General features: G+C 41.7%; 4 protein-coding genes across 4 annotated transcripts; 3 read left to right on the forward strand and 1 right to left on the reverse strand.

The window, feature by feature from the left end:
- Positions 1 to 493: 493 nt before the first annotated feature.
- LOC143021392 (uncharacterized) lies at positions 494 to 1013 on the forward strand. The gene is made up of 2 exons (XM_076178828.1): positions 494 to 512; positions 634 to 1013. Exons 1-2 carry the CDS (start codon positions 494 to 496, stop codon positions 1011 to 1013), a joined length of 399 nt encoding a protein of 132 aa, XP_076034943.1.
- A 4372-nt stretch (positions 1014 to 5385) lies between these two features.
- On the forward strand, positions 5386 to 5917 carry LOC143021394 (uncharacterized). Its single transcript, XM_076178830.1, has 2 exons — positions 5386 to 5404; positions 5526 to 5917. The coding sequence occupies exons 1-2, from the start codon at positions 5386 to 5388 to the stop codon at positions 5915 to 5917; spliced, it is 411 nt and encodes a 136-aa protein (XP_076034945.1).
- Positions 5918 to 8984: 3067 nt separating this feature from the next.
- Positions 8985 to 9561, forward strand: LOC143021395 (uncharacterized). The gene is made up of 2 exons (XM_076178831.1): positions 8985 to 9003; positions 9120 to 9561. The coding sequence occupies exons 1-2, from the start codon at positions 8985 to 8987 to the stop codon at positions 9509 to 9511; spliced, it is 411 nt and encodes a 136-aa protein (XP_076034946.1). The 3' UTR covers positions 9512 to 9561.
- A 2142-nt stretch (positions 9562 to 11703) lies between these two features.
- On the reverse strand, positions 11704 to 12251 carry LOC143021447 (uncharacterized). The gene is made up of 2 exons (XM_076178915.1): positions 12221 to 12251; positions 11704 to 12100 (listed from the first exon to the last, which is right to left on the reverse strand). The coding sequence occupies exons 1-2, from the start codon at positions 12237 to 12239 to the stop codon at positions 11721 to 11723; spliced, it is 399 nt and encodes a 132-aa protein (XP_076035030.1). The 5' UTR covers positions 12240 to 12251; the 3' UTR covers positions 11704 to 11720.
- Between the last annotated feature and the right edge of the window lie 249 nt (positions 12252 to 12500).

Consider the following 12500-nt stretch of genomic DNA (forward strand, 5'->3'; position numbering starts at 1 on the left):
TTTTTGGCACAATTGTAAGTTGCACCAAGTAGATGTTTCTTTACATCCCCATGTCGTAATTTTTTTTTTTTTTTTTTTTATTCTTCTTCTTCGGAGTTCCCGACAGTTACGCTCGTCAGCTGAATAGTCATCTCGCACATGCAAAAATAAAATCTGTTGAGATGTCATAGAATCAATGGGTGGTCCTTTCTCTACAGAGATGCTCCCTCAGCTCAATTTTGTTGAGTGCCTGAAGGCTGTCAAGAGCGTGATATACATCACTTGAAACTTCTTTGACAAATTAGAAAGTGAAAAATCTCAGACGGTACATATAACAAACCCAACAACTTTAAACCGGATAGCTACGCTGACCATCGCGTCCTCGTCCTACTAGTCCCCCTCCCTTCCTCCTCCTTTTCCTCCTGTTCCAGAGAGGCACTTGCTTGGCAGGATATATAAGCTGTAATTCCCCCCATATCCACACACACACTCGAAGGTCCTCCTCTATAGCAACATGAACGCCATCGTCTTTGGTAAGCTTTGTAGATACAAAATTTACTTTCAATATAAAAAATAAATAATTAATTTTATCATACAACAATTTGAAGGTAAATGGCAGAAAGCCTAACGAAGATTCTTTTTCTTTCCTTTCAGCTCTCCTTGTTGGTGTAGCTACTGCTCAGCAGTTCGCTCCTTTTGAACAGTTCGATGGCGTCATCAATGGTCAGTTCGAGCCCCTGAATCTTCCCGCAGGAGCTTCTTTACTCCTGGGTAGCATCGACACTTCCTTCAACTGTGCCGACCGACCCTATGGCTACTATGCCGATGAGGGCAACGACTGCCGCGTCTTCCACGTGTGCAACCCTTACCTCTTCGAAGACGGCCGCATCGAAACTGTTCAGTACAGCTTCATGTGTGGGGAGGGCTCTGTGTTCGACCAAAGCGCACTAACTTGTGTTGAGCAGTTCGCAGCCATTCCCTGCTCGGAATCCTCCTTCTTCTACTCCAGGAACGAAGAGTTCGGTCGAGTTTAGGAGAGATTCTAGTGCAACACAAGAGGCTATAAATTCTCATTGCGTGAAAGAATTTTATATTTTCTTTGTAATGTCAGAGTTTGATAATAAAATATTCTCAAAATTCATGCTGGTTAATTTACCATATAAAATTTTAATGCATAAAGATGTCCTTAAGCTTCCAAAGGCCCAGTTTGTGTTCACTGGTCACTACTTGTCCTGTATTACTTTCGGCGCTGAGGTATAGATCATTTTTTGAAAGCAAACATCACTTGGAACAATGTTGGCACTATCAAGCATTTTTCTTCATTATACCTGTTTCACTGTGACAAATGCATGAAACACAGCTGAGAAAGCGTATTATGGGGCAATAGTAGCTGTATTGAGGATGTTTAGAATTGGGGTCACTTCCATTTTATTTACATGCGCAGCTTAAGATCCATTCTAAATATCAAATGGCAAAACCGAGTCACAAACCTGGAGGTGCTCGACCGTGCAGAGATGAGCAGCATCGAGGCCATGATCCTCAAAAATCAACTCCGATGGATGGGACATGTTACTCGAATGGATGACCACCGCCTCCCTAAACAACTCTGGTATGGGGAACTTAGCTCAGGCAAGAGAAACACAGGTACACCACGCAAGCACTTTAAAGACCTCACCCATACTAACATTCCACCAAAAGAGCTTGAAACTGAAGTTTCTGACAGACCTCAGTGGCGTTCCATCACCCTGCAGGCCCAGACTGTTTTTGAAGACCAACGCAGGTAAAACGCCAGGAAGGCAAGAGCGAGGCGCAAGGCCACGTCATCACAATCTTCAGGCAATGAACATTTCCCCTACCCCAACTGCCCCCCGCGTTTGCCGATCGAGACGTACCTCCTCTCCAGAAAATCTGAGAAGCTGTCATCGTCGAAATCGACGGACTACCATCATATATATATATATATATATATGTGTGTGTGTGTGTGTGTGTGTGTGTGTGTGTGTGTGTGTGTGTGTGTGTGTGTGTGTGTGTGTGTGTGTGTGTGTGTGTGTGTGTGTGTGTGTGTGTGTGTGTGTGTGTGTGTGTGTGTGTGTGTGTGTGTGCGTGTGTGTGTGTGTGTGTGTGTGTGTATACATATATATATATCATGCTATTTGCAATTATACTATATGCTCTACCATCACTATGCCTTTCAAATACACATCTATCCATGTGCGTTTTTCTCATGAAAGCTATTGCTTTTACTTTACATTCAGCTGATACACCAATATATTGAAATATAGCTTATGTTTCTTAACGTTTGAATTTGGGGTAATCAGATAATCATATCAACCGTTTTGGCAGTGACACGTGCGCTTTATCTTTCTTTCTTTCTCTCTCTCTCTCTCTCTCTCTCTCTCTCTCTCTCTCTCTCTCTCTCTCTCTCTCTCTCTCTCTCTCTCTCTCTCTCTCTCTCTCTCTCTCTCTCTCTCTCGCTCTCTCTCTCTCTCTCTCTCTCTCTCTCTCTCTCTCTCTCTCTCTCTCTCTCTCTCTCTCTCTCTCTCTCTCTCTCTCTCTCTCTCTTCCTTCCATTAACACAACTTTAAATTATATGGATAGTCATCACTATCACAATGGCACGAAAACTTTTAACACAATCAAAATGGCTACTCTAATGAATATCATTGCAATATGGCACTAATGATTCATGTACAGTAAGATGTTTGTTGACAGCATAAAAACACATACATACATATACCTGTATCCATCACCATTACTAACCATCACCCACCACGCACGTGATCCACATGCTTGCAACAGAGCGAGACTTCCTCTTGCTTACCTTGCATTTCCCACGACATGCACCCCTAACACAGCACAATTTGAAGACAAACAAGTATAGATACCTAGTGTCACCAGACTAACGTATCATAAATCCTTTTATTATAACTGCCCTAGTGTATTACGCATAAACTAACATAGATATAATATACCTAACAATATCCACCAATTATACAACTAACCCTTATATATCTAAACCGTCCCCAATCCATAGATTAACGAGACTAACGCCTTTGCTTACAGCAACCCTTCTAACCCTATATATTCTATGACATCCATGTAATGTTGCCAGAGCTGGAGTAGGTGAAGAACCTACTGCCAGAGGCTGGGTAGGTCACGAACCTACCGGCCGGAGGTCAGAGCTATCGTGCCCTAGGTCAAGGCCTGGCACTTATTGTATTTAGCCCCAAGGGGCATCCGATTTGTAGTTTAATCTCAAATGTCTTCTTTAAAATAAACAACGAAAACTCCCGCTTTGGAGTCTATCTCGCCACATTAAGACTTCCCTACGTAACCATATATAACGGTTACCACAACCGTACTACAAAGGTATACACCAGGTATACAACTGGTGTCCAGCGGTGCTCTCACCCACACCATATATAACGGTTACTCAACCATACCATAACGGTATACACTGGTATACACCAGGTATACAACTGGTGTCCAGCGGTGCTCTCACCCACACCATATATAACGGTTACTCAACCATATCATAACGGTATACACTGGTATACACCAGGTATACAACTGGTGTCCAGCGGTGCTCTCACCCACACCATATTTTAACGGTTATTCAACCGTACTACACTGGTATACACTGGGATACAACTGGCGGCAGCAGCGGTTCGCCCACACCCCATACTACTACTGGTATACAACTGGTGGCGAGCAGTGCTCCTACAACAAAGGTTTTTCCCTCTACACGGGAGGTAGCCAAAAAGAAAAAGGCATAGAAACCATTCCCCCCATTCCATTTCCTATATATTCCACTCCCCTTCACCCTCCTCCCTCCGTCTTATCTTGGCACCTCCTGGATGACGGGTCATCCCTGCATCCTGTTCACTACCCTGGGTCAGAAGCAGTGTCGCGATACACAGCACATCCACAGCAAGGCCACTTCATACATTCGGCTTCCCCCTCCCCCTCTCCGTCCCCTCATGCAGAAAAGGAGAAGACAGGGAGAAATCCCTTCGGGCTGCGTCAATTTTTTTCTCATACATACTTCCTCACCCCCCAATACCCCACCCACTCCCCCTCATGCATCACAGCATCATCTATACACAACCCCTCTCCATTCACCCCTATCTTCTGCCCTCTCCTGTCCTTCCTCCACATACATTCCTCTCTTTTGTAATGTACATTTCACCCCATACATCCATCTCATCCTAGGACGACCCCTCATATTCACTCCTTTCACCTCTGTCTTCCACACTTCCTTTACTAATCTTTCTTTACTCATTCTTTCTATGTGTCCAAACCATCCTAATACTATTTCATCAACCCTACCTCCCAGTTCCCTTTCCACCTCTGTTCTCTTCCTCACCTCCTCATTTCTCACTCTATCCAACCTAGTAGCCCCTGTCATACATTCTTAAATTTTTCATCTCAAACACATTCAAACTCCTTCTCTCTTCCTCTCTCATGTTCCATGTTTCTGCCCCGTACAATGCTGTTGGCACAATCACTCCTTCATATAACCTCCTCTTAGCATCCATTCCCAGATGTCTATTTCTCATTACACTTTTCAATCCACCAAGGCATTTACTCGCTTCTCTCGGCATAAAAATGCAAAATCTAAATTCAATATATGCAGTGGCAAAAAAAAATGTCCAGCTAATTAGCCCTCTCAAAATTCCGTTTACCATGAAAATACGTCGTTTTCTCGTATTCTAGAATTTTTTCTCTTTTTTTTGTTTTTTACTTATTGTGTTGTGCACACTGCTGGTAGGATCTAATGAAATAATTTGTTCTGATTGTACGAAAAGTACTTATTGCGTTAAAGTTTTTCTTTTGGGTATCCTTGGTTTTAAAGTAGTCCTGCAATAAAATAACTGTGCTGAGCCGGTTACTTTTTTTTTTTTTTTTTTTTCATATTAGAAGACGTTGAAGCAGCTGGTGAGTGAGTTTTAAATAAATGACAAAAATAAAGTGGTTGTAAAAAGTTCTTTTGGCACAATTGTAAGTTGCACCAAGTAGATGTTTCTTGACATCCTCATGTCGTAAAACAATATGCTATAATAAAATCTATTGCGATGTCACAGAATCAAAGGGTGGTCCTTTCTCTACAGAGATGCTCTCTCAGCTAAATTTTGTAGAGTGCCTGAAGGCTGTCAAGAGCGTGATATATATTACTTGAAACTTCTTTGACAAATTAGAAAGTGAAAAATCTCATACGGTACATATAACAAACCCAACAACTTTAAACCAGATAGCTAAGCTGACCATCGCGTCCTCGTCCTACCAGTCCCCCTCCCTTCCTTCTCCTTTTCCTCCTGTTCCAGAAAGGCACTTGCTTAGCAGGATATATAAGCTGTAATTCCCCCATATCCACACACACACTCGAAGGTCCTCCTCTATAGCAACATGAACGCCATCGTCTTTGGTAAGCTTTGTAGATACAAAATTTACATTCACTATTAGAAATAAATAATTCATTTTATTATACAACAATATGAAGGTAAATGGCAGAAAGCCTAACGAGGATTCGTTTTCTTTCCTTTCAGCTCTTCTTGTTGGTGTAGCTACTGCTCAGCAGTTTGCTCCTTTTGAACAGTTCGATGGCGTCATCAATGGTCAGTTCGAGCCCCTGAATCTTCCCGCAGGAGCTTCTTTACTCCTGGGTAGCATCGACACTTCCTTCAACTGTGCCGACCGACCCTATGGCTACTATGCCGATGAGGGCACCGACTGCCGCGTCTTCCACGTGTGCACCCCTTACCTCTTCGAAGACGGCCGCATCGAAACTGTTCAGTACAGCTTCATGTGTGGGGAGGGCTCTGTGTTCGACCAAAGCGCACTGACGTGCGTTGAGCAGTTCGCAGCCATTTCCTGCTCGGAATCCTCCTTCTTCTACTCCAGGAACGAAGAGTTCGGTCGAGTTCAAGAGAGATTCTAGTGCAACACAAGAGGCTATATATTCTCATTGAATGAAAGAATTTTATGTTTTCTTTGTAAGGTCGGAGTTTGATAATAAAAAAAAATCAAAAATCATGCTGGTTAATTTACCACATAAAACTATAATGTATAAAGATGTGCTTAAGCTTCTAAAGGCCCAGATTGTGTTCACTGGTCACTACTTTGTCCTGTATTACTTTCGGCGCTGAGGTATAGATCATTTTTTGAAAGCAAACATCACATGGAACAATGTTGGCACTATCAAGCATTTTTCTTCATGGTACCTGTTTCACTGTGACAAATGCATGAAACACAGCTGAGAAAGCGTATTATGGAGCAATAGTAGCTGAATTGAGGATGTTTAGAATTGGGGTCACTTCCATTTTTTTTTTTTTTTTTTACATGCGCAGCTTAAGATCCATTCTAAATATCAAATGGCAAAACCGAGTCACAAACCTGGAGGTGCTCGACAGTGCAGAGATGAGCAGCATCGAGGCCATGATCCTCAAAAGTCAACTCCGATGGGTGGGAATGTTACTCGAACGGATGACCACCGCCTCCCCAAACAACTCTGGTATGGGGAACTTAGCTCAGGCAAGAGATACAGAGGCAGACCACGCAAGCGCTTAAAGACTGCGTGAAGGCACACCTCACCCATACTAACATTCCACCAAAAGAGACCTCAGTGGCGTTCCAACACCCTGCTGGCCCAGACCGTTTTTGAGGACCAACGCAGGGAAAACGCCAGGAAGGCAAGAACGAGGCGCAAGGCCACGTCATCATAGTCTCCAAGCAATGTACATTTCCCCTGCCCTCACTGGCCCCGCGTCTGCCGATCGAGACGTACCTCCCCTCCAGAAAATCTGAGAAGCTGTCATCGTCGAAATCGACGGACTACCACCATATATATATATATATATATATATATATATATATATATATATATATATATATATATATATATATATATATATATATATATATATATATATATATCATGCTACTTACAATTTTATTATATGCTCTACCATTACTATGCCTTTCAAATACACATCTATCCATGTGCGTTTTTCTCATGAAAGCTATTGCTTTTACTTTACATTCAGCTGATACACTAATATATTGAAATATAGCTTATGTTTCTTAACATTTGAATTTGGGGTAATCAGGTAATCATATCTCTCTCTCTCTCTCTCTCTCTCTCTCTCTCTCTCTCTCTCTCTCTCTCTCTCTCTCTCTCTCTCTCTCTCTCTCTCTTCCTTCCATTAACACAACTTTAAATTATATCGATAGCCATCACTATCATAATGGCACGAAAACTTTTAACACAATCAAAATGGCTACTCTAATGAATATCATTGCATTGTGGGACTACTCATTCATGTACAGTAAGATGTTTGTTGACGGCATAAAAATACATACATAAATATACCAAAGGTTTTTCCCCCTACACGGGGGGTAGCCAAAAAGAAAAAAGCATAGAAACCACTCCCACCCATTCCATTTCCTATATATTCCACTCCCCTTCACCCTCCTCCCTCCGTCTTATCTTGGCACCTCCTGGATGACGGGTCATCCCTGCATCCTGTCCACTGCCCTGGGTCAGAAACAGTGTCGCGAGACACAGCACATCCACAGCAAGTCCGCTTCATAGATTCGGCTACCCCCCCCCTCTCCGTCACCCCATGCAGAAAAGGAGAAGACGGGAAGAAATCCCTCTCCATTCACCCCTATCTTCTGTCCTCTCCCGTCCTTCCTCCACAGACATTCCTCTCTTTTGTAATGCCCCTCTCACCCCATCCATCCATCTCATCCTAGGACGACCCCTCATATTCACTCCTTCCACCTCTGCCCTCCACACTTCTTTTACTAATCTTTCTTCACTCATTCTTTCTATGTGTCCAAACCATCCTAATACTCTTTCATCAACCCTACCTCCCAGTTCCCTTTCCATCTCTGTTCTCTTCCTCACCTCCTCATTTCTCACTCTATCCAGCCTAGTAGCCCCTATCATACTTCTCAAGCTTTTCATCTCAAACACATTCAAACTCCTTCTCTCTTCCTTTCTTATGTTCCATGTTTCTGTTCCGTACAATGCTGTTGGCACAATCACTCCTTCATATAACCTCCTCTTAGAATCCATTCCCAGGTGTCTATTTCTCATTACACTTTTCAATCCACCAAGGCATTTACTCGCTTCTCTCGGCATAAAAATGCAAAATCTAAATTCAATATATGCATTGGCAAAAAAAAATGTCCAGCTAATTAGCCCTCTCAAAATTCCGTTTACCATGAAAATACGTCGTTTTCTAGTTTTCTAAAAAAAAAAAAAAGAAAAAAAAAATTACATAGGAACCAATGAAATAATTTGTTCTGATTGTACAAAAAGTACAGATTGCGTTAAAGTTTTTCTTTCGGGTATCCTTGGTTTTAAAGTAGTCCTGCAATAAAATAACTGTGCTGAGCCGGTTACTGTTTTATTTATTTTATCTTTTTTTTCCAAGTTTGCATATTAGAAGAGGTTGAAGCAGCTGGTGAGCGAGTTTTAGATAAATGACAAAAATAAAGTGGTTGTAAAAAGTTATTTTGGCACAATTGTAAGTTGCACCAAGTAGATGTTTCTTTACATCCTCATGTCGTAATTTTTTTTTTTTTTTTTTTTTTTTCCTTCGGGGTTCCCGACAGTTACGCTCGTCAGCTGAATAGTCATTTCGCACATGCCAAAATAAAATCTGTTGAGATGTCATAGAATCAGAGAGTGGTCCTTTCTCTACAGAGATGCTCCCTCAGCTAAATTTTGTAGAGTGCCTGAAGGCTGTCAAGAGCGTGATATACATCACTTGAAACTTCTTTGACAAATCAGAAAGTGAAAAATCTCAGACGGTACATATAACAAACCCAACAACTTTAAACCGGATAGCTACGCTGACCATCGCGTCCTCGTCCTACCAGTCCCCCCCCTCCTCCTTTTCCTCCTATACCAGAAAGGCACTTGCTTAGCAGGATATATAAGCTGTAATTCTCCCCATATCCACACACACACTGAGAAGGTCCTCCTCTATAGCAACATGAACGCCATCGTCTTTGGTAAGCTTTGTAGATACACAATTTTCATTCATTATGAAAATAATTAATTGTATTATACAACAATTTGAAGCTAATTGGCAGAAAGCCTAACGAAAATTCATTTTCTTTCCTTTCAGCTCTCCTTGTTGGTGTAGCTACTGCTCAGCAGTTCGCTCCTTTTGAACAGTTCGATGGCGTCATCAATGGTCAGTTCGAGCCCTTGAATCTTCCCGCAGGAGCTTCTTTACTCCTGGGTAGCATCGACACTTCCTTCAACTGTGCCGACCGCCCCTATGGCTACTATGCCGATGAGGGCAACGACTGCCGCGTCTTCCACGTGTGCAACCCTTACCTCTTCGAAGACGGCCGCATCGAAACCGTTCAGTATAGCTTCATGTGTGGGGAGGGCTCTGTATTCGACCAAAGCGCACTGACTTGCGTTGAGCAGTTCGCAGCTATTCCCTGCTCGGAATCCTCCTTCTTCTACTCCAGGAACGAAGAGTTCGGTCGAGTTCAGGAGAGATTCTAGTGCAATACAATCGGCACTAAATGAAAAGATGTTATGTTTTCTTTGTAAGGTCGGAGTTTGATAATAAAATGCTCTCAAGATTCATGCTGGTTAATTCACCATATAAAATTGTAATGTAGAAAGATGTGCTTAAGTTTCCAATGGCCCAATTTGTGCTCACTGGTCACTACTTGTCTTTTTTTTTAATTTGGAGCTGTCTTCGTCAGAGAAAACAATCCAGTTTAATCTCAAAGATATATTTCCATCACTACAATTAACAACTTGCTATACATAGCATCTCTTTGTTTCTCATATATCCACGATTCTGATAGATTCTTTTTCTGTATATCCATGGTCCCCCATTAAGAGAGAAGCCAAAATCGTCCCCAGCTTGGACAGATCTCTTGACAATGACCCCAGATGTCTTGATCTTTCCATCACTATATGCTGTTTCCACATTATTCGCTGAATCAAATTTATCATACCATCTTTTGAACTTCGTGACCTTGCATAATTATGCTACTTTCATAATTATGAACAAACTTTTAGTTCTATATTTTCCAAAGATTTACTGATACAAACAGTTTCATGTATAGTAGATTGTAATACAACAATTACGATTAGTAAAATGTATTTATTAAATTGAAAAAGACAATATTCTTGTGTAAACAATACTGATATTAAACGCTATAAGATTGAGTCATACAGTTCTTTAATATATTTTTTGTTTGTGTGTCCTCCTTGGATGATTTGCACCATCCTTGTGTCATGAAACTGTAGGTATAGTTCAATTCATCAAAGCGAACATAATTTGGAGTTGCGTTGGCACCAGCAAGGATTATCCTTCGTGGTACCTGTTTCACCGTGTTAAATGCATGAAATACACTATGCATAGAACCCGTTGTGTTTACTTTGCATTCAGTTGATAAAATATCATCATCAACTTGGGACATACACCAGAAAGCGCGTTGCTTCACTCATACGCCGGCGCTAGTCCTCACGGTGTCTCCAAGCACCCATGTAGTCAACAGGTAAGTCAACAGCTGATCGGATCCTAGCACTTCGTATTCTTGTGGAGCGCCGGCGTGAGTTTCAACAGGGGTTTCTTGTAGTTTATGTTGATCTCAAGAAGGCGTTTGACTTAGTGCATCATGGAGAGCTCTGGGATCTTCTGCGGTCCGCGGAATCCCTAAGAGGATTTTTGACAAGAAGTCTAGGTAGATTAGAGTCCTGAGGTGATTTAGACAAATGGGAGAGGTGAATGAGGAAAGACTAACAAAACGATTAATGATAAGCAGAAGTTGACTGCATGGGAGCTTGCCTGGAGATACCGTGATGACGGGGCGTGAGTGAAGTAACGCGCTCCTTGGAGTATGTCCTAAATTGATGATGATATTTTACCATCTGAATGTAAAGTAAAGGCAACGAGTTATCTGATTATCATTGTAATGGTAGAGTATATGTTGAAACACAAAGGCAAAAGCCGACAAGACTGTGAAAATCAACACCGTGTGAGATCGAAACCTTTATTGGTACGACGTTTCGCTTGTTACAGCTTGTACTTGAAAAAGCTGTAACAAGCGAAACGTCGTACCAATAAAGGTTTCGATCTCACACAGTGTTGATTTTCAGAGTATATGTTATCAAGTAGCATGGTAAATAAGAAACTGCTACTCCAAGAAAACTGGAAACTTATACTCTACTCCATGATATAAAAATGTAGGTGAAGAGCGATATAGATTATACTCTACAGCCTCAGTTGATCAAGTTCTGCAATAATGGAATGAGTGACTTTAGGAAGAGAAATTCATCTTCCTATTTTACAATTACTTAAAAAAAAAATTGAAGTGACCCCAATTCTAAACAACCTCAACCCAGCTACTATTGCTCCATAATAAGTTTTCTGTGTTTCATACATTTGGCACAATGAAACAGGTACCATGAAGAAAAATGCTTGATAGTGCCAACATAGTTCCAAATGATGTTTGCTTTGATAAAATGATCTATACCTTCAGCGCCGAAAGTGATACAGGACAAGTAGTAACCAGTGAACACAAACTGGGCCTTTGGAAACTTAGGCACATCTTTCTACATTACAATTTTATATGGTGAATTAAACAGCATGAATTTTGAGAATTTTTTATTATCAAACTTGGACTTTATAAGGAAAACATAACATCCTTTTATTTAATAAAAATTTATAGCCTCTTGTATTGCACTAGAATCTCTCTTAAACTCGACCGAACTCTTCGTTCCTGGAGTAGAAGAAGGAGGATTCCGAGCAGGGAATGGCTGCGAACTGCTCAACGCAGGCCAGTGCGCTTTGGTCGAACACAGAGCCCTCCCCACACATGAAGCTGTACTGAACGGTTTCGATGCGGCCGTCTTCGAAGAGGTAAGGGTTGCACACGTGGAAGACGCGGCAGTCGTTGCCCTCATCGGCATAGTAGCCATAGGGTCGGTCGGCACAGTTGAATGAAGTGTCGATGTTACCCAGGAGTAAAGAAGCTCCTGCGGGAAGATTCAGGGGCTCGAACTGACCATTGATGACGCCATCGAACTGTTCAACACGAGCAAACTGCTGAGCAGTAGCTACACCAACAAGGAGAGCTGAAAGGAAAGAAAATAAATCCTCGTTAGGCTTTCTGCCAGTTGGCTTTAAATGCTATTCTATTAAAACGAATTGTTTATTTCTACAGTGAATACAAATTAGGTATCTACAAAGCTTACCAAAGACGATGGCGTTCATGTTGCTATAGAGGAGGACCTTCGAGTGTGTGTGTGGATATGGGGAGAATTACAGCTTATATATCCTGCAAAGCCAGTGCCTTTCTGAAACAGAAGGAAATGGAGGAGGGGGTGACTGGTAGGACGAGAACGCGATGGTCAGCGTAGGTATCCGGTTTAAGGAAAGGAAGATGTGCAAAAAGTTGTTGGGTTCGTTATGTGTACCATCTGAGATTTGTTTTTGTTTTTTCTAATTTGTCAAAAAAGTTTCAAGATAAGCATA

This window comes from Oratosquilla oratoria, chromosome 42 (genome assembly GCF_046742065.1).
Source record: "Oratosquilla oratoria isolate Oo_2021 chromosome 42, ASM4674206v1, whole genome shotgun sequence".
Taxonomy (NCBI): domain Eukaryota; kingdom Metazoa; phylum Arthropoda; class Malacostraca; order Stomatopoda; family Squillidae; genus Oratosquilla; species Oratosquilla oratoria.